Consider the following 23,389-nt stretch of genomic DNA (forward strand, 5'->3'; position numbering starts at 1 on the left):
GACCAGGCTCCACACTTGTCCACACTACCAGGGAATGTGTTACGGAATCCCAGTTTGTTACCTTCCTTTCCCATGTTCCCACTTCTCCTGTAAGCATATTGCTAAAACCACCAGCATAATATTGAGCAATGAATGTCAGAGATCGTGAGCATAATTACCTCATTCTTGACACTAATGGAAATGATTCTAATACTTCACCACTTAAGCATGCTTTTCTCTGCAGATTTCTGGAAGATATTCTTCAAGTTATAAAGTTTCCTTCAAATGCTTATGTTAGAAAAGAAAAAAGGTGTAAAATCAATCACCTAAGTTCCCACCTTAAGAAACTTGAAAAAGAGGAACAAATTAAACTCCACGTTAAGTAGATGAAAGGGCATTAAACAAGATAAAGCAGAAATTGGTGAAATAGAAAACAAACAATAGAAAAAAAAATCAAAGTCAAAGATTAGCTCTTCAAAAGCACAAATAAAATTGATAAACACCTGGAAGGCTAAGTAAGAAAAAAATGAAAGAAAACCCAAATCCTCAATGCCAGGAATGAAAGGAGGACACGCAGCCAGACTCTTCAGACATGCTAAGGATAACGTTGAGATCCTCACGTTGATTTCGTTTGAAAACTTACATCCCAGGTGGGCAAACTTTTTCTGCAAAGAGGCAGACGGTAACTGTGTTAGACTCTGCAGGCTACATGGCCTCCATCACGACTCCACTTGGCTGATGGAGTGTGAAAGCAGCCAAAGACATAGGCACTGGGTCAGATTTGGCTGGAGGGTTGTACTTTTTGCCAGCCACTGACTTAAGGAAATGGATAAATACCTTGAAAAATGAAAATTTCCAACACTGACAGGATAAAAGGTCACAAAAAAGCTACAAAGCAGCATACATGTAAAAGAAAAATCAATTTATAATTTTTAAAATGTTCCTCAAAGAAAACTCTAGACCCAGATGGCAATACCAGTGATTTCTATCATGAATTCTTTCATAAAATAGATGAGAATGTAATACTTTACCGTTCCTTTTAAGGAGCATAACACTGATCCTCAAACCTGGCAAAGATATTGTAAGAAAATTATAGATAAATATCCCTTAAGAATGAACATAAAGGCAGATTTCCTTGACAAAATATCAGCTAAGATAATCCAGCAAAAAATATATATACACATATAAAAGATAATATATCATAACCAAGTGAAGCTTATTTCAGAAATGCAAAGTTGGCTTAGCATTCAAAAATTCACCCCAGTAGTTACTTCATAAGGTATATAAATGTGTAATCTTTACGTTGTGTACCTGAAACTAATATAATACTGTATGTCAACTGCACTTGAAAAATAAATTTTAAAAAACTCACCACAGTAACAGAATAAGAGAGGCAAACCACATGAATGTCTCAACAAATTTGAAGAAGGTCAATGCCTCTTTGAGATAAAAAACTCTCAGTATGTAGTAAGGGAAGGGATTTTCCTCTAGAAAGGGCATCTACAAAAACCTATATCTATTATCACATTTAACAGTGAAACATTATTCTTCTCTAAGACTGGTAATAGGGAAAGATGTCTCTCTACTTTTAGCCAACATTGTACTGGAGGTTCTAGCCATTTCAACAACTGAAGAAAAGAAAATAAAGGGCAAAAAAGAATGAAAGACAAGAAGTAAAACTGTCCTTATTTACAGATGACATGTTTATGTACATATAAAGCCATATGAAACTATAAAAAACTATTAAAACTAGTAAACAAATTTGGCAAAGTTCCAACATACAAGGTGAATATTTAAAAACCAATATATTGCTACATACCAGCCACAAACATTGGAAAATAAAATTTAAAAATTAATTTAGCATACGTTTGCAACATCAAAACATACAAACAATCTAAAAGTAAGTCTAGCAAGAAATGTGCACGACATCTACATTGAAAACTACAGAAAAAATGGCTGAGAGAAATTAAATAAGACCTATATCAAGAGATACACCACATTTTTGGATTATGAGAATAATCATTATTGAGATATCTATTCTCCCAACATTTCTATTTGTATTCAATGTCATCCCAGTTAAAATTTCATTAGGCTAGGATTATTAAACTTTTAAAAATAAGCAAAGAGATAAAATTTATGTAGAAATAAAAGGAACCTAAACAATTTTGGAGAAAAAGAAAAGAACAAAGTTGAAGGCTATATTTAACATGATTACAAGGCTTACTATAAAGCTACAGTGATTAATACAGTGTGGATTTGGCATGAAGATAGAAAGATAGATCAATGGAACGGGAGAGTCTGGAAACAGACCCACATATACACAATCATTAGACTTTTGAGCAAGGTGCCAAGTTAATTCAATGGGGAAAAAAAGATACATGGATCATAGATCTAAATGAGAAACCCAAAACCATAAAGCACCTAGTAGGACATAAGGGAATTCTTCATGACATTGAGATCAGCAAGAATTCCTTACACATGACATAAAAATTATCAATCATAAAAAAATTTTTTTGATATACTGTACTACAACAAGATTAAAAATTCTACTCACAAAACATATCATTAATAAAATGAGGAGTCTATTCATTTCCTGGAAAAGGACTTGTACCCAAAATAAAGAAATCCTACAACCAACAATAAAAAGACAAACATCCCAATTAAAAAAAAAAAAAGAACTGAGCAAAATATTTGAACAGATATTTCACAGAAGATACACCAATAAACACATGAAAAGTTGTTCAACATCTTTGAACATTAGATATAAGAAATTAAAACCACAAGAAGATACAATTTCACACCCACTAGAATGGCTGAGATTGTAAAGATAACACCCAATACTGGCTACCAATTAGAATTCCATCACATTTGTTAATGGGAATGTAACAATGGAGACCTGCACGGCAGTTTCTTAAATGGTTAGGTACCTCCCTATGATCCAGTAATTTCATTTTTAGGTATTTACTCAGGAGAAAAGAATATACGTCCACAAAAAGACTTGTACAAGAATATTTCAGGCAACTTTAGAAATTATAGCTCCAAACTGGAAACTCAAATGTCGACTAACAGCATAAACAAAGTGTAGTATATTTCTACAATGGAATACTAAGTAATAAAATAGAGTGAACTTCTAATAAATGCAACATCAGTGACTCCCAAAAATATGTGTGCTGAAAAATGGGGAGGATCTGAGGTTATACTCTATTTGAATGCTAAGTTAGGCTGATGCAGATTCATGGATGCTGGCAGAAGCCACAGAGACTCCTGGGTCAGAGATAAAAGACAGTTTATTAGTCACAGCAATAGCACTGAGTAACATCAGAGTATCAGCATTTGCACCAGTCCCGACCCCCAACTTTCAAAGGATAACCTGAAAACAGCCCTATGATGCATGCAGTGAGTCGTGTTACAGTGGAGGAACCCTCAGTTTGGGGAGCCCAAATGTTTTATAAGAGATAGTAAGTATGCTTGATCTTCGCCCTAGAAGGAGATATTACCTTTATTATACTGGACAGTTAATCAACTTGCCCTTTGCTCTGGAGAGAGACACTATCTCTTTCTTCCAAGGATGTTTGCTATACAAACATCCATGCAAAGATGGTCTAGAACAAAGGCAGTCAGTACTTCTGCTTGTACAAAATGTGAGACCCACAAAGATTGTCTCCCAAACAGTTAAGTGAAAAAGGTCAAAAAAGGATGTGCTAATTTGTGAGAATGGCCAACAAGTTTATTAAAACTTTACAAAATAAAAAATATCTTTTCTTTTTTTTTCTACACTCTAGAACATGGATGTAACATGTTGGTCCACACTGATCGAACACGGTATTTATCTGTTCTTTAAATGTCTGACAAAACCATTGGAAAAGAGCTCTATTTAGGTGGATCTATTCATATTTAACTACCTTGATTACCATTTGAATTATTTCTGTGGTTACTGGTCTACTCAAGTTTTCCACTTCACTTTGAATCAATTTTTAAAACAGTATTTATATAAAATCTTCCATTTAATTTAGATTTTCAACTTAAATCGCAAGTAGTTGTTACATAGATTTTTTTTTTTAGCTTTTTAAAAATCTCTTTATCTTAGAGATTATGTTTCCTTTCCCTATCCCTTTGTTGTTTTTGCTTTGTCCTCTGAACTGCAAATCTTTGTCAGTGTTATTGGTCTGTTCAAAGAACCAGTTCTCAGTATTGAATCAGATTGGACACTTATGGCATATTTGAGCAACAAATCCCTTTTTCTCTTACCTCTATCTGCCACTGTAAGGATCTTGAGTTACTTTAGGGTCTTTTCTGCTTATGTTTCTAGAACAGGGGTTAGAAAACTATAGGTCATGAGCCAAATTTGGCTCAATACCTGCTATTATAAATACAGTTTTATTGGAATACAGCCATGCCCATTTCTTTAAAAACTGCCTGTGGTTTCTTTCCTAGTAGTTGAGAAAGAGACTTTATGACTCTTAAAGACTAAAATCTTTACTATTTTGTCCTTCAGAGAAAAAGGTGGCCAACCCTTGCTTAATAGAAAAGACAGTGATGGCAGAAGTCCTCAATAAAGTCTCATTTGGTTTATAAAGAATTTATCTGAGCTTTATCCTGAGGACAAATGCACCCAACAGATAATCTTTTGGGATGTACAGGAAAAAGAATGATTCCAGTTGTCCATCTCTTCTACATTTAATCCTTACCACTGACCATGATGGACCCAAAATGCTTTTTATGTTTACTAATCTGAGTTTGTAATTATTCCGGAATCACAGTGGGACACAATAGGCTTATTGTTGCAATAGCTTCCTCTTTTTTGTATATTTGAAGTATGATTTTCTTTGCTCTTAGTTATCAGTTCAAAGTCATCCATTGTCTGACTTTTATACATTCCTCAAATTATCTGGTCCAGTATTTCCAAGAACAATATGAATTTTTTTTCATATAACGTATTTGTCATTCAATATAATTTTTGATGAGAGGGGAGGTAGAGAGTTTGTGCTGTGCTTATGATTTCATGGGTTCCTGCTATATTACGAAGCATGAGGCAACTAGATCACACTTTCCTTAAAGGAAAAAAAAAAAAAGACGTGTGTCCAATATACGCTAGGTAGCTGCAGGCTTCACAGGCTTCCCTATTAATGTAACAGAATCAGGACAAGATAAGAACGCCATCAACACTGTATCCAATTTGCTTTTCAAAGAATGTCTCAATCAGTGACTGAAAGTGAGGCCAAAAATTGGCTCTACACAGCATAATGAAAGTCTCTTTCTTACACATACATCTTTGTGGTGGGAAGGATGGATGGTTAATGAGGAAAGTGTTATATTGCTAATCTTGTGTCTTATTAAAATATGTGGGTAATGTCACAGCACATAGCCACTAGTTTTTTAAAGTCCAAAATGCCTCCATCTCTTGCTTTGATTATTTTCACAATGCTCAATAATAAAGGAAGAGTGGGAACACTTTCTGACCAGATCCCAAGTCTCCAACATACTTTTGCCAAGGAACCTTCAAACCTGATAAATTATATTTTTCATATTTTCAAAGACTCTGGCAAGGCAAGAAAATGCACTATTTTTGCTTTTAATCCCAACATTATCTAACATACAATCACAATAGGTCTAGGAAAAACAAAATAGTTTAAAAGAATTCTCTTAAATTATTTATCTCATTACAATTTGGACATGACAACTACGGAAAGAAATTACTTGTTCAGGCAGATCATCAATTGTAGCCAACTCTGATCTCAGTTTTAAAATTAAGCTATTTTAAAGGAATAAAGTTCATTTTAAAAATGGCTCACAGTATTAGCAAGACTAATTTTAATTAAAAACAAACTCCAGCTGGTTACAGCCATTTTTAAGGAGAGAAAACTAAAGGGGTTTTCATCTAGATGCACACACTTCTCATTAACTAAACTACAGCTTGACAGGACTCAAATGTTAGCTTCTCTAATGCGCCTATTAGTATCAGTTACAAAACTAAAATACTACATTGAAGGCATTTATTGGTTGGTCTGTCAAACATTTCAATTTGTGCTAGAAGTTTTTAAAAAAAATTACTTTCCTTTTCTTTCCTTTCTATAATACATCTGGATTTTTCTCCTTTATCTTTAATAATAAATAAATCAAGACATTGAAAATAACAAAGTTGATATAAATAAAAAGTGTTCATAAAATATTACTTACTGTTTTAAGCAATAAAATACTCTAATCATTACAAAAATGATAAATTGGAGGCACGGAAGAATTAAACAGAGGAAAAACATTAGAATAGAATAAATAGAAATATGTTTGTTAAAAGATTTAAGTTTGAGCAGAGATTGATAATAGCTGACATTGAAGACTGAATAGTATTTTAACTAAGTATTTAAAAATATCTTTATTTAAATATGTAGTGAGAATATAGTAAAAGCATAAATATCAATAAATTAACCAGAAAGTCATTTTTGTAAGCATAGTAGAATTCATTGCAATTTAACTAATTGTCTCAGTGATTTAAGTCCAGTGAAAAAGTGTAACTACTTAGTTTCCTCATACAAATGGCATCAACTAGAATTGCAGAGACATTGCCTTAGGAGGAAGCCAGCCACTTTCAATCCAATGATCCCAAGCCTACTAAATTTGTATTTAGTACAAATTTAGTATTTAGTACAAAAGATGTAACATCAAAAAGAAAATATTTTTCTCCAAAAACAAGTAATACAAAAACATCTTCAGTAACCTAAGTAAATTAGGTGGTCTCTACCCAAGATTTAAAAAAGCAAAATTAAAAGGAATAAGCAACACACTCTAAAACTTAAAAATTCTTGAGTATGTTACAAGTATCCTTCACTATCCAAATCTGTTTGATTTTTAAGGCACTGAGTTAAAAGTACCGCCACAAAGAGAAGCAATGGGAAGTTGTGGAAAGCATTCTGGAGTCTGCGGCCCTGCCAGTTTCACTTACAAATTGTGCAACGTTGGGAGATTCACTTAGTATCCCCGGATTCAGCCTTTCTCCGCTGAAAACAAGAAGGGCAGACAAACTGATATTTACACTCATTTCCAAGCCTAATATTTCCTTAATCTATAAACTGAGAGAAAGGCCACATCTCTGAATTGTTCCACAGCTAAGGGCGCACCTTAAGATCGGAGAGGTGACAACATAGCTGGATGAATAAAATGGAATTCAAAATAGACTATTTTCCAAAGTTGCTCATCTGTGATTCATAATTAACAGAAAACCAAAATATGTGAAAACATTCGTTGCTGTTGAACAGTAATTCACCTTTCTGAATCGTGCACATATATTCTTATAAATAGATGGTCGGCCCAGATGGAGAGTCTTACACAGAAGGAAAGAAATAGGCCAGTATCGGGGTGGGAATGATATACGAGAGCCTTGCGGGATAACAGACAAGATGGATGTTTTGAAAACACATGTAGAAAACTAGAAGAAGGCTAACACATCGGTAGAAAATGAAAAGTTAAATAATTGATTGCTAAAAGCTTCCAGTGCAGTACACTGCACACAGAAGACACTCCATAAAGGATGAATGAATGAGTGAATGAATGAATGAAATTTACTTCTTCAAGTCCCTTTAAGTCTTGAAATCATGAATCTGTAAGGTACCTGTTTTTTATGGAAATCCTTTAGGGCTGTTTCATAGCCCTCCTCCAGTCTGCTGAAGGCTATTCCTACATCTGTAGTCCACCAGATTTGTGAGCTGGTTAATGCAACCTGAGCCGGGAAATCAAAAATCCACAATTCCCTAGGTTTTTCCTCATAGGCCGCTAAAGCTTCTGTGATCGAATGTCGCACTGTTCCTTGCATGGTCTGTTCAAGTTGCAGAAGCCACGTTTCCACCTTTTGAAGCAAAATGAAATGTTATAACACAGGGTTAACTATAAAAAAGGGGTAATTCCATCCTCTTATGGGCTCAAAGGCCATGCAGAGAGTGAGGCTTCAGCTGCATTTGTTTTAAATCTCTGTAGAAAACCAAAAGAGGGGTAACTCAAAGGAGAAGCCCAATGTGTGGCTGATGAAGTGATTTTCCTGTGTGAACCTGTCTTGTCCCGGAGAGACTTCTCATTTATTTCACCTACTGCGGGCTAATAACTTTCCACACCCTAAACAGGATGTATTTTCAATAATTCATTTTTCAGACTTGAAGACAAAGGGGTTCTAGACCAAGATCTCCTCTGATAACACACAATATTTTGAGAAACCAAACATCACAGCCATCTAGAGAGTAATGTGCTAGAGTAATATTCTAGAGCATTGGGGATATGGGAAATTGATGTTTTAAAAATATATCCTTTGATCACTTTAAAATCTACTGAAAATTCTTCTCTAAAAATCTTCATAGTTCTTCGTCTTAAGACAAGGTATTTTCAGCAAGTATCTTAATTATATTCCCTACTGGTTCTCATCTTCACACTTGTCAAAAATTAGACAGCAGGAGAGTATGAGAGATAGGACAACTGCTGACTTGTGAAAATTATTTTTTAAAAATTCAAGCTTATTTTGCTCCCACAAATATATTTCAGCTGGTTTTCCATCCTATTCAAATAAGCTTAGTTACATTTATCCATATATGTTTCCATGGAATATTATATAACAAAAAGTGTACATACATTATTTGCAAATAATTGACTATACCAATAAAAAATGACTATAATAAAAAAAATTCCTTTGGCTGACCAGTTAGCTCAGATGGTTAGAGTGTGGTGCTAATAACACCAAGGTTGTTTGTTTGATCCCCGCCTGGGCCACTGTGAGCTGTGCCCTCCTTAAAAAAAAAAAAAAAAGAATTCCAAGGGCCACATGGGATACTGAAGATGCTATAACTGATTTCTTTCCCCGCCTCTGTAAAAATGGCAGCAGCATGCATTCCTAGAACCTCTTTCTCTGGAGAACTGGGAAGGAATGATATGTGGTCAATGAGCTGACAGCCTTCCCTTCTTAAAGAAAAAGGATGCACTGCCCTGGAAAAGGCCCCAACATCCTAAGAGCCTTCTCCTCTGGCCTCACAGGTGGGCTTTGCTCACAAACTTGAGTTCAGGGTCTTCGATCTACTCAGTGCCTAACTAACTAAGCACAACTCTTAATGTCACCAAGCAACAAGTTCCTTCAGTGAATCAGAGGTCATTGGAGCATCTCTCAGATACTCTGGTGTCTTTGTCCTCAAGATGGCAATCTTTTCTCAAGAACTTTCTAGGGGAAGATCAAACACACATATAAGGTGGTATATCAGCTCATGCTCAGATGCCAACAAGGGCAACTTAACTCACTATGATTTAAGAACTAAGCTCTGATGAGGTGTTTGCTTGATCCCTCCCTTTCTGGTTTCATCAGCTTCTGCCCAACCCCTATAACAACAGTTACCACTTCCCATTATTGCTAACTATATGTATATCCATTTCTTCAATAAGCCTAAGAGTTCCTCAAAGATAGGGCCATGGCTTATTCGTTTCTGGATCCCCAAAAACCTAAACTGGTTTGTATTTTATTTGACTAGTGTTTATGTAATACCTCCCATGTACCGTACACTAGTCAAATAAAATACAAATAGTCTAAATTGGGAAGAACGAATCATAAAAGAGTGGGGGTGGGAGAAGACCTAAAGTAAAAGCACCTTTTTATATAAAATAAAGGCAATTAGAGGGCGAATGTGGTATACGACCGAACGTATCTCACACAAGTTGCTTGTACAGAATAAATTAGAGCACGATGAAAACTTTCAGTATCAAGGGTCCCTGCTGCTGACAACCACATCCGTCAACTGGACTGTCCTCCTCCTGGGCTCTATGCCAGTCGGCTAGCAGTCTGCTGGGGAGGGAGCAGATAGCAAGACACTTTTGTCAAGATAGTTTATGGTGACTTTCTCTAATCATTGTAATAATATCCTAAAGAGCCCAAGAGATCAAAAAATATATTTTAATCAAAGTGTTCCACCATCTGCTTCCCCATCACTTGGCAGGGATTTCTGGTACAATATTAAAAAGCAACAGAGAGGAATAAAGAAAACCCCTGTTAAAAAAAAAAAAAAAAAAAAAAAAAGGTTGCCATGACATTTCTGCAAGAGACATTTTAAGGACCCCCTGCCTCAACCCAAATGGTTCTGTGATAGAGGCTACTGCTCAGTTACTCTGTGGATTAACCCAAGCTATAAAAACATCATCATAAAATGATGCAATTGCTCTAAATCATTTGAAAACACCAAGAGCTCTTTCATCAATCATAATGAGCCATTCTTGCAGATCACTGTGGAGAATATTTTTGAGGTATCTGGCTGTGAGAGAAGAGAATATGCTAACTTAACTGTCTGTGCACATGGTAATTAGAGGACGTGACATCAGCTTGGTAGACTCAATCCACTTAATTTACAAGCAGCCATTTACAACATTCCCATCAGAATCCTGAACCATGAGCCTCTTTAAAACATGCTTTACTGCAAGGCGCGGCTTTGCCTTCACCCCTGTACTGTCTGAGCAGTGGTGAAAACAATACGCTTTGTGGAAGACTCTGTCACTGGGCTGTATTTGCTTCTAATGCTGGGGTCCACTCATTCACTCTGTGACAGTCCCTCCTGTCTAGTTCAACTACTAGCATCTCTGAGACCCTGTGAGGTGCTGCAACCGAATGCACAGAAACGGGGAAGCCCCGTCACACTGGAGGCAGGTAAACAGGAAGCTCTGAGCACAAAACCAACGAGAGCCTGAGCTGATGTGAGTTGATTTCTTCTTGTTCAAGTCAACCTTTAAAAAAATTATCCCCAAAGTCATCCTCTAACATAGAAAACCTCATAATCAAACCTTACGTGGCCTAGGCATTCACACGTGGCTTGGAATGGGACATACTCCTCTTCTTTGCTGGACATTCCAATTGCTCTGTGTGTAGAACCACCCTGATCGTCTTCAAACTGCAGATCTGCAATGCTGTCGAAGAGTTTGGTGAGGTGACGTGTTACCTAAGACAAGGTGATTAGAAGAGATAAGAGAATTTCTAACTGGAGATACAGTCCTGGTGATCTCGTGATGATGCCATGGGAATTCACAAAACTTTATTTACGTAGTTACAGAGTTGTCTCAAAATGGTCTTCTTCAAAATAAAAATCACTTCTTCAGTTCCAGAGTTTGAAACGACCTTGGTGGAGACATGGCCAGACACTCTGGTCACATCATGAGGGTTTGGGTGGTTGGTCAAGGCTTAACAGGCAAAGTTACCTATTTTCTACTTGAAGATTGGAGACTTACTAACATCTCTATTTGTGCCATATTCCTGTAGCAACCATCCTGCTGGGAATTTGTGGTCCATTTTTTAAAATTCAGACATATTATTACACTATAAAAAAGCTTCTACTGTAAAAAAGCTGTGTTAAATACCTGAAACAAAAATGTAAGTAACATACAATTTTACTCTTGTGTTAGGTCCCATGTTGTATATTTGCTTTGATACTCACGTGAGCCCCACAGCATACTTGTCACCTAACCAAGATGAAAGGATTTCCCCATTTTCATTGTTAAGAAAATTGAAGCTAAAATATTAGGTGACTTCATTAAGCTGACATTGTTAAAAGTAAGTGGCATTTAAATTTTAAGTTTCCAACTCCAGGTTACATCCACAAAGTTTACCCTAACCTTCTATATCCTACATTGTGGAATCTTCAAAATAACCCTCACACTAAACTCTATACAGGTTCCAGATTATTTCAGAAATAAAATAAACCAAATGAAAAGACAAAGATGAGCATGTGTTCTGCCAGAGGCCAGTTTGGAGACTAAAACCTAATTGGCCTGCAAACAGAATGCCAGAATTAGCAACCCTCTGCCCTCCAGTCACGTCGGCACGGACCAGGATGGGCCTTTCCACCTAGAACACTGGCATGGAAAAACGAAGCAGCAGATGTGTGTTCTGCAGGTAGACTTACAAGGAGGAGAACATACTCTCGACCAGGTAGGCAGACAGGAAACCAGAGAAAGTGTCAGGAGTGGGAAGAAGTGGTCCTTCCTTACACATTTATGGTACAAATAAAAGCTGCTGAGTGGAAAAGAGTTTGGTGGTTCCTTGAAAAGTTAAACATAGAATTACCATATGACCCAGATTCCATTCCTCCGTATACATACCAAAAGAATTAAAAATAGGTTCTCAAATACCGGTATACAAGTGCAGTAGTATTCACAAAAGCCAAAATGTGGAACCAACTCAAATATCCATTGACAGATAAATGGACAAATAAATTGTGGCATATACACACCACGAAATGTTATTCAGCCATTAAAAAGGAATGAAGTACTGATATGCGCAAGTGTGAATGAACCCTAAAAACATCATGCTAAATGAAAGAAGCTAGGCACAAATGATTATATGTTGTGTGATTCCATTTATACAAAATGTCCAGAGCAGGTAAATCCATAGATTGGTGGTTGTTAAGGGCAGGAGGGAAGGGGGAACGGTGAGAGACTGCGAGTGACTGCTTACTAGGTATGGGGTTTTATTTTAGGATGATCACAATATTTTGAAACTAAATAGAGTGATGGTTGCACAACATTGTGTATGTACAAAATGCCGCTGAATCATATCTTTCAAAGTGGTTAATTTTATATTATATGAATTTCATCTCAACAGAAAAAAAAAAAAAGAAATAAAAGGTGCTAAGAACCAAAAGATTGCTCCAAGCTATCCAGCCTGTACCAGCATATAGGTGTGATTTGTTTTGCTTGAAATACAGTTTATTAACTGGATTTGATAACTCTCCCAATAGCAGCTTCTAAGAACAAGAGCAACCTGCCGAAATTTCCTGCATGACAAGACCAACACCAATATTGGTAAGGAAGCCCTTAAGGCTGATTTAATCTTCGAAGCTTTTAGCCTTAACACTTTTTGCTGTATTAGCAGTTTTAGTGTTGAAGAAAATCACCACAAGAAATCTTCTGAGTTTAAAATAGATGAGTTTTTGAGACTCAAACTTACTTGAAACCTAAACAGAGTAGTAGCTGATGATCACTGCTTGGCGTATCATATTCTCCTCCATCCGTGTACATTACCCCAAGGACACTTACACGCAGAAAGTATCTCCAATAATCTCACAATTCACTGTCACAGCTGAAGTGGCCAGGAAGTGCACAGATGTTTAATGGCTTCTACTGTGTAATGGGCCTAAATAATATTCAGGTGAAAAGCTGCAGGATAAATGAGACCTCAACCATCAGATGGCCTCACACATTATTGCTTTGGTGAGAAAATCATTTTAAAAGAACTTCTAGACCTGTAGTCACTCAGCCAGTGACCAGGAAATGCAAACCTCATGGCTTACTGCCCTCCTGTTACATATACCGGGTATGTCTGAAGTCAGATGTTTTCATATTCTGACTTCCATTTCAAGCTTCTGAGAGAACAGGACTGTTGTTTTAAACTAATGAGGCAACCCATTTGCAAAATGAGGAAAAAAAAGACATATATTGTTATATAATTTTGGTCAACCATATAGTAACTATTTTGCAAGGATAGTCAAAGATAATCCCCACTGGATATATAACTTATGGCATGTTTATTTAAGTTTTAGATTGTCTCTTTTCTTGTCACGCACCTAAATGCCTAAGTCCTATAGGTATCAGGCTGCCTTTATACAAAGGCATCCATTTAAAATATGCCATTCCTAAATTATGCCAAGAAGAGCTGCTCTTATTTGGCAATTTCTATGACAAACGAAACTTAGGTGAGCAGCCTCTATTCCTTGCTGCTCAACAGTAACCAGAGACAACGCCAAGATGGCCAGAACCATGACCATCTGCTGTGTCTGCTTCCTCTTGCTGCCTCTTCCCCATTCCATCCTCAGCCCCAACCAAAGCTCAAGGGCAACCCTTCCTCCACCGTATGTAGAAAACAGTGCTCCAGCTCTCTGCTTCCCACAGAAAAGCTGGGATTTTCGATTGATTTTTATCTCAACTAAAACGCCTTCACTCTTGCATGCTGTCAACTAACCACTTGCATCTTGAACCTTTTCTCTCTTAATTGTCTGAGGAGGATTAAAAGTTGTGACACTGTGAGTGTTGAGCTCCGTCATCCTTATTCCTGAAATTCGGAGGCTGAGAGACTGCTATTTAAGATTTCTCAAAAGACAAGCTGGCAGATTTGGGCTGATGTCATAGAAGGACATTTCTTGATGTAAACATTAAACAATTCTGAGCATATATATATTCTTAAGGTTATCATTGTAGAGAACACATTGTGGCCTTAATTTCCACAGCAGTGGTTTTCTAGGAGTCGCATTAAAAAAAAAACAAGTGAAAAGACACAGGTGAAATTAATTTTAATGTAGCTTACCTGACAGAGTATATCCAAAATGTTTTCACTTAAACACATAATATAAAAATTATTAATGAGATATTTTATGTGCTTTTCTCTGTAGCAAATTTTTGATATCAGGTGTTTTTATGTTTATGGCATACCTCAATTTGGATTTTTTGATCTGATTTAGATTTCATAAAATATACAGTTGCAAAGCAGATTCACATACCCAGGTTGTTTCAAATATGCTTAGCTTTCCAATAACTGAGTCAAATATCACTTTTTACATTTAAATCAATTAAAATGTATTGAAGTTAAAAATTCAGTTCTTCAATTGCCACATTTCAAGTGTTTAATAGCCAGACATGTGTGGGTCATGGCTACTCCATTAGACAACAGAAATGCAGCTGATTACTTTGCACGTTTGTGTTTTTCTAATGTTGCTTCCTGATGGAGAAGCTTTCATTCATCGTCATATAGTAGAAAAGGGAACAGAAAATGTGAAAACTCTTCTAGGACAAAAAGATTGTTCAAGTGGTTAGGAATCAGTGGCTAAAAACACCTTGACTACAAAGTGGTCTGCTATTTTGAGGCTCTGTGTAACGATCTGCAAGGGCACAAAGGGGTCAATTGACGTTGTTCCATCTGCCTGTAACCAGTACAGTAGTTCACTTGAAAAATAACAAAAGGATGCTTTTCTAAAAGGGGAGAAAATCAAAGAACGTTAATATTGAATCATGTGTGATTTCAAACCAGCTGTACGTAACTACTGCACCACGCCAATTACTCCTGCAAGTACACCTCAAGTTTGTATTTCCATAAGCACCTACCAGAGATTTTCTGATCACTCAAATTAAGCAGTGCCCATATCCACAGTAATTTTTAGATAATCCACATCATTGCGAGGTCAAGGTGAATTTTGGGAGGAGAAAAATCTTTAAACCTTGACCCGAAACAAGTTTATCAACAGCTAATAATCACCAAAGACATTCTAGACACACTGATTGCATCTCTCTGGCATTACATTTCAAGTTTCTTTTGTTTTCGTTTTTTCCTTTCTTTTTTTCCCCAGTTTATTCACTTGGGAATGTCTGCTTACAAAACGGGCGGGGGTGGTGACATCAGACCTCCCCGGCTGATGAGTTCAGACTGATCAAAATCCACAATGAACTGCAGAAACTCTCCCTTTGGCCAACACTCTTAAACTGAACATGGCAGGTGGAGGAGGGTGGTCTGAAGAATTCAAGACAGCCATAAGATGTCAACATGGGTTATCTGCCCACAAAGGGTATCTTTTCTGGGGAAGCTGCATGCATTGTTATTCCACAAGCTGCAGTTGCCATGTTATCTCGGTCACACTACTGGGAACACATTCAGGAATGTTAGCACCAAAGGCAGAGACAAAAAAGCTGTGCCTGGTCATCTGAAACTGATTCTGATACTGAGAAGGAAGTAAAAGAGGGTAGATAGGCCAGGCTGTTTGGTATAACTGCCAAAAGCATTAACTATTCCACAGTAAGTGACCAAGAATTCACAATGCACCTTGACTGTGCAGAACCACTTCGGGGACAGAAGCTGACTGTAGCCTGAAATGATCCGAACTGTCCTTGGTTCCTTTTCAATCACCTGCCTCAACGGGTCACTCCTGAGTGGCACTTTGCACCACAGAGGCAACTAAGCACTTTTTCTCATCATGGACCTTTAGTAACAGTGTGATAGCATTTTACGTAAATTTGAATTATTGAAAGTTCAATTAATGCCATAAAAAGATCTCAGTGAAATCATATTTTGAGCACAATTCAAAATGATATAAACCTCCAATTTTCAAAGATACCTCAAATCAAATCATTTCAAAGCCAGTGGGTCAGTAGAACTGTGAACCACATTTCCATGGTGGCCACATAGCTAGGTCCCTTTAGCCTGTAAGCAAAAATACCCATGTGCTCTTGTTAGTGCGGTGTAGACAGCGCAGCTGCTGGTATCCATCAGCATGGCTGTGAGATTTGGGAGATCTCAGTGCTGTAAATTTAATATTCAGCTTCATTATAATTGAAAAATCTTTTTAATGTCTTATACTTCCTACTCATTCATTAAGGAGTGGTAGTAGTACTCAGCAATACACCTGCACTTCGGGAATTGGGATTTTAGGATTAAAACGCTAAGAATGAGGGAGGTGAGAAGCCCACCATGATGATTCTCACTGATATTAGAGAAGAGGACACTCTAAAATATTGAAGCGATGCTGTGAAAATAAAAAGAATGATTTAAACAATATACCTTTAAAGTTTATTTTTAAAAAAAGAAAGAAAGAAACTCATCCTATAACTTGGGAAAACATAATTAAAAAAAAATAAATGTTGGCATCAGGGCTGCATAGGCCTGAGAGCCCATGTGTTGTCTGGCTAAGGCATGAAGCATTCTGTTTGATTAGCTGAGAGAAGGTAAAGAGAACGAGCGACAAGTACATGCTGAATGACCTGTTCTTCCAGCATCAGCTGTCCTTCAAAGAAGGACAAAGAGACATTGGGTTTGCGCATGTGCTGAAGACAGCTAACAAGGGTTAGGCCAGGTGAGTCTCTCCAGTGCTCAGTAAGACACATCTCAACCGCTTAGCATCATCCACCTCCATGCACCCCTTCTGTGGAAAGTACTGGAGGGAGGAGGGGAGGAGAGGCAGCCATGCTCATGTCTATGAGCTATCAGCCCAGAGGGGGAAGCTATGGCTCTTCACACTCCTTAAGGGGAAGAGAAGGGCTGTTTCCTCTGACTTCTACTCTTAAGTCATCAAGTGAGAGGAGTTGGAGAATTGCTCTTGGAAACTACAGGTGCCTGCAGAAAGTGGCCCTGTAACATGTCCCTTATTTGGACCTCTGCTTAGACAGACAAGGAGGAAAAAGGTGTCTCCAGATGGCCGATTACACTGCCAAGGGCAAGAACTGCACGAGCTGAGATAGAGTTGGCTGTGTAATTGTGAGATATATATTCTCAGGAAGGTCCCCCCTGTCCCCTGAGGAGTGTCTCATGTTCCACGAGAGAGCCACCATGTGGGTGCTCACCACTGAGAACCGACAAACAGGAATAAGTCACTGCTGGCCAGAGGACAGGAGCAAGCATTAAGAAAGGGCAATGACAGATCACACCCTTAGCCCCTCTCCAGGATAAATGCATAGGGAAGCAGAATAAAAGGATCAATCTCTCCCTCCCAACTCCAAGTTTATTATGTGAAAGCTTGGCCTTAACAAAGAGGCGATTGGGACTTTAAACTAGAACTTGTTGAGTTGTTTTTGGCTTACTTATTTTTTTATTAGTTTTTTTAATTTGTTTTTTGAAAAGGGCTTATTTGTTTTTTTAATAAGGAAAAGGGACCAGGGTGATGCAATAGCTACCCACAATGTTACAAAAGGGTCTGCTACTCAGTGTAAAGAATTCAGCAGGGTATGTTTAGGATTAATAATTGTAGAAAAATAAAGCTGTTTGATGTCTGTAATCTCTGTTATTAATACTGTGCAATATACCAGTCACACAAGTGTTTAATGTGTTTAAAGAATATAATTAAAAGAAAAAGAATGTTGTTTTAGTTACAGATTTAGGCATCCCTCTTTTCACGAATACTGAAAGTTCAGAATTGTAAGTATTTCAGCCTTGAAAGCCTTTAAGAACATGTACCTAGAATAGAATGTGACACCCTCTAGCTCAGATAATCACCCTAGGGTCCAGCTGCTGGTCATGAGGGTGTTCCCAGGAGATAACTGAAGCACAAGTGTGGTTATGACTGCTATGCTTCCAACTAGTAAAACACCCACCCAAAACATCCAGTTGTGTGTTACATAAATGAGGGGTAGATATACTGGTTTCCTAGTCAATCTCATCAGAGGGATTTTATTTACAAAGCCATCTGGGAGTTAGCATGGAAATACTAAATAGTACCGGAGTGGTAACCCTGAAAATGTTGCCCAAGTTGACTAACAACTCTGTTATTAACAGCAAGACTTCACCTGTATTATCAAGAATAGTCATCCAAGCCGAATTTAGACTCAGAGAGTCAATATGAATGAGAGAGAAATAACCAAGATAAATACTGTGTCCAAAGAACAGCAGAATTCAGGAAACTGTAATGTGAAGAGACACCTATTCCAAAGAAAATGGCATAAAAAATAACTAGAAAAAGAGCATGGAGACAAATCCACAATGACAAAGCACAACCTTAGGCTTCAAAATCATCTGTGATATATAGTCAACTCTAGGAGTAACAGACTATATCAACTGTCAAAACTGCAAGATCTAAATGGATGTGAACGATTGAATAGCTCGAAGTGAAAGGCAACATCCTCTCAATGTTTCAAGGAAGAAGTGCTTTGGGATTTGTACAAAGTTGATCTTTGACCTGAGTCCTCAGATTACAAAAGATAACAGCTGCTTTTATTTGCTTGAAATATTGTCATGGATGGTATGTTATTTTCGTATAGGTAGGGGACAATTAGAGGGTTAGGTAGAGGATGACACTGAAGTTATTCCAGCCCACCTCTGATAGCACTAAAGACTAGTCCAACTTAGTAATTGTACGTTGGAGACAAGGGAGTAGTAAGTAGATACCATGATCTTGTTCCAAATGACCTGTTTGCCCCTAGAAAAGCTGCTAACCAGGCAGCAGACTCTCCAGCCCTTGTCCCAGAATTCAGGGGGATTTGGAGCCAGTGTTTCTTTCATTAACTTCTTGCAGGGCCCTCAGACTTGTACATTTGATATCCTTTCCCTTTACCGAGGACCACGCAGTTACATCTCCTAGCTCCTTTAGCACTGCCTCTGCCATCCCTTGGTAGCTGTATTAAGATTTTTTATTGCAGGTAATCTAGCTCCTGGCACGTGTAACACGGTAGGTGGCATTTGACAATGATTGAGAAACCGTGACATTTCTTAGGTAACACAGTATAATATGAAACTTTCAAAAAAAAATATTACCTGTTTAGGCTGACCTCCCTTGGAGAGAATGTCAAGTAAGTCTGCGGAAGAGATGAAATAGAAGCGTGGAAAAGCCACACGCTTCGTTTCCAGGTATTCTGCGAGAGCTTTTTCACAAAGAGAAAGCCTGTGTGAATGAAAAGTCTTTTTAAGCTTATCTTGCCCATTCAGTTAGGAAAAAGTCAACAAAACAAAACCCAGCTTCTCTTATCTGTCCCTTCACTATAATGAGCTCACTGTTTAGCAGGTAGCCTACCTCCTTCTCTTTGACCCCATGTTCTTGTTTGTGACTAATATGACTACTTTGTAAGTCATGCCAAGGAGGAAGACACACACACACACACACACATACACACACACACACACACACACACACACCCCATCAGTTGAAGTTAAATTTAGATCAGACTTCGGTGGATGTCATTCATTATTTTCTGAATGACACTCCTAATCAGCAGGAAGACTACATTTGGTATCACTCAACCTGAGCACAAAATGCTTTAGTTAAGGTGTAATTGGTTTAAAGTCTTCCTTTTTCCACCGAATGTATACAAAACACAAGTGGTTCAACTTTCTCTGGTGTTCAGAGGAGTCATCAGATCATCGTTTCCACTTTATTGTTCTCAGCAGGGCAGAGATGACCCAGAGCCCAAGCCGTCAAACCTCCCAGATCACTGATTAAACAGAAAGAATTCACTTCTGCAGAAATCCACCCTTTTAAAATTATGGTCAACTTTATCTTTGAAAAAGGATTCCAGATTATGAAATAATTTTGCTTGTGCAATATATATTTTTATCTACCTTGCAGTAAAAAGTGATCACAATTCTGTACAAACCTCTTCTTTTTAGTAGTTGATCTGCTCATTTTTAATCAAAAGCCAGAATATTATGACCACTAGCTGTTGTAGAATTACATGTGAAAATTACAAAATGGTCCTTAGGACAAGAATTTCAAAAGTACTAACGTGTTCTCCAAGGATAATTTCTAATATAATTAAACTATATACAAAATAAAGGACTTAAGGTAACTGACTGCAATCCCAGTTCCTGACACATAGTAGATGCTTAATAAATGTTTGCAGGCTAATTCAATAAAAGACTTGACCAATCAACCATGTTGATTCTCTTGATAACAAGATATTCTAATTTTACTATTATAAGAGTCCTTTTAGAAAACAGAAGTATATTTCAATTTCTTTACATTAACTCACAAAACATATGGTCCCACTATTAGGTACTTGGAAGAAATCTCATAAAGTTATAATAAATTGATTAATTTTATAGTTTTATTCTTACCTGTACTGCAAATCTTTAAGTTTTTCACAGAGATTAGGTCTGCATGTGGCTTCTAAAACATTTTTTATTTTAGCTGTCTTGAACATTAACTCCTGTGTGAAAGTACAACATGGAGCCATTGATATTAGAAATTACTTTTTAAAGTTTTTCATCCATTTTGGGAATGAAGAACATTTAAAAATTCAAATTAAAAAGTGAAGAACAAACAATGAGAAAGCAAGGTTAGAGACCTCTAACACCATCTCTGTTCATTTTTGCGTTTACACTTTTAGATAAATATCAAAACCAAAGTAAAATCACACAGTTTTTATCCAAATACATTCAATGGATGGCACCACCATTTTGGGTTCACACAGAATTTCTCTCTTCAAACCAAACAAATCAAAAGAATAAAGAGAGAGAACCCAGGATCTTAAAGAATACATTCAAATGTGACAATGAGATGAACACTAAACGATCTATCTATTCTTTCCTCTTTAAAAATTAAACAAAATAGAATTCCTCTGGGTGTTCTGCTTTAGCTAGAGGAAAATATTTAATCCCTATTTCCATATAAAAAGTATAGCCATTATTTTTTTCTGAAAGCTTCTCAAATCATTTATCATTATTATATACACATCTCCATGTGTTCTCTGTGGCTCTTAGGAAACAAATGAATAACTGGTAGTATTGCATTGATACTGACTTCCCCTACTCGGTGGTCTACTTAATGAAGATGAATCTATCGACCATGCCTTCATGCCGGGGTAGGCAATCTATGGCCTATGGGAAACAGCTGGCCTGCTGCCTGTTTTTGTACGGTCTAAAGTTAAAAATGATTTCTACATTTAAATGGTTGAGAAAAAAAATCAACAGAAGCCTAATATTTTGACACATGAAACTATGAAATTCAAATTTCAGTGTCTATTAATGAAGTATTTTTGAAGCATAACCACACCCACTTGTTGATGTCAGATCTGTTTTCTTTTCCACTACAATGGCAGCACTGAGTAGCTGTGACAGAGACCACATAAAACCGCAAAGCCTAAAATATTTACTAGCTGACGCTTCACAGAAAAAGTTTGAGACCTGTTTTCTAAAATGCAAGCAAATATTTACTTTTATAAACACAATACCCCCAAATCATGTTTCTTTACAAGATTTTCATATTGTTTGGAAAAACTTTGCTAGGATAGAAAACAGTCTGTCTTCTACTAACCTTAAATTCAGCATCTACTCCATCGAATCTTCTAGCATCTTTCACCAGCTGAATTCGAATGTCTTCTGAACAGACAAAGATGCTTTCCAGGTGAAACCAAGTTCGCTGGACTTCCATCCAAATAAAGATGACTGAGTCTGCTATGTTTAATTTATTTTGCCAGCTTAAGACTTGCTCAATGAAGTATTCCACATACTTGCTTTGAAGCAGAGTCTGCAACTGAACCTAAAAGAAAGGCAAATAATTTTAAATAACAGCTAAATTGGTAGACTATAAGAACCACGAGAGAGAAGCCATACCCATTCTTTTTTATTGCTGGATTCCTAGGACCTATCATGCAGTATGTGGAACAGGCATTCAATAAGTATTTGCTAAATGAGTGAATTAATGAGCTTAAAAAATCGTATTAACTTTTTTCCAAAAGTTAATAAGATTTTTAAAAAGATAAATATAAGCAACTGCATTTAATACATCTTCTATAAGACAACCATATATCTCCATGTAGGCAGAAAAAGGGGTTGTGCACCAGCGTGCAGCTTGAAATAATTTAACATTATTCTTCATCCTCTCACTCTCTTCCTGGTCCCTGTCTATTAATTATTCCAAGGCCCTGGGTCCTTTTTCTTTTCTTTTTCTTCCAGTATTAAAGATAAAACAAACTGTTCTCCAGCTTGCTAAGCCCTCAAGCTTCCATTTCCCTCCCCTTTTCGTTTACTACCGAACTTTGCAGCTTTCTTCACTCCAAGGCTTACTTTAATCGCATGCAGCCCAGCAAACACTTCTCACCCTTCGCTGACACCGAAATCTCAGCAAGTCGTTGAGTAGCATGGCCTCTTGTCATTCTCCTTCACCTCTAAGTATTGAATACATTTCACTCTTCTGTTTACCCTCAGCTTTTCTGAGATATTATTGACATACATCACTGTGCAAGTTTAAGGTGTGCAATGCAGTGATTTAATACGTGTAGCTATTGTGAAATGGTTACCACACTAAGGTTAGTTAACACTTCTAACCCCCACATAATTACCTTTTTTTGTGGTGATAACATTTAAATTAAAATCTAGTCTCTTAGGAATTTTCAAGTACACAATAAAGCGTGATTAACTATACTAACCATGCTGTACATGCGATCCCCAGAACTTAATCATCTTATACCTGGAAGTTTGTACCCTTTGACCAACAGCTCCCCATTTGTCCGCACTCCCCAGTCCCTGGCAACCACCATTCTATTCTGTTTCTCTGAGTTCAGCTTTTTTTAGATTCTACATATAAGAGAGAACATACAGTATTGATTTTTCTCTGACTTATTTCACTTAACGTAATACCCTCTAGGTCTATCCATGTTGTCACAAAAGGCTCGATGCCCTTTTTTATGGCTGAATCATATTCCATTTTATACACACACACACACACACACACACACACACACACACACACACATTATCTTATCCATTCCTCTGTCAATGGACACTAAGGTTATTTCCATGACATTTAATTCTTCTTTGGGAGAAAAACTTACTCTGTGGTTTCTATGATATTGCTGAACCCTTTTTCTACTATTTCTTGGACCACTCTCTGTCTCTTCCTCCTTTAATATTTCCTCCTCTTGCTCAACAAATGTTGACTTTTCTGAAGCTCTAGTCTCCACTGCTTATCTTCTTTACCTCTCATTATCTAGCTTATCCATTCTTAAG

The 23,389-nt window shown here is 37.1% G+C and overlaps 1 protein-coding gene across 1 annotated transcript in view; it reads right to left on the reverse strand.

Annotated features, from left to right (window-relative positions):
* The window catches only part of DNAH11 (dynein axonemal heavy chain 11), a 287,853-nt gene that overhangs the window by 193,442 nt on the left and 71,022 nt on the right, over positions 1-23,389 (reverse strand). The window contains exons 25-29 of the mRNA XM_081079668.1: positions 21,696-21,920; positions 20,498-20,589; positions 19,202-19,328; positions 10,773-10,922; positions 7,583-7,816 (exon numbers count right to left, since the gene is read on the reverse strand). Of these exons, the coding sequence (XP_080935794.1) occupies positions 7,583-7,816; positions 10,773-10,922; positions 19,202-19,328; positions 20,498-20,589; positions 21,696-21,920 (828 nt within the window). The remainder of the gene's footprint in view (positions 1-7,582; positions 7,817-10,772; positions 10,923-19,201; positions 19,329-20,497; positions 20,590-21,695; positions 21,921-23,389) is intronic.

Source organism: Rhinolophus hipposideros, assembly GCF_964194185.1.
Source record: "Rhinolophus hipposideros genome assembly, chromosome: 18".
NCBI classification, from domain to species: Eukaryota; Metazoa; Chordata; class Mammalia; order Chiroptera; family Rhinolophidae; genus Rhinolophus; species Rhinolophus hipposideros.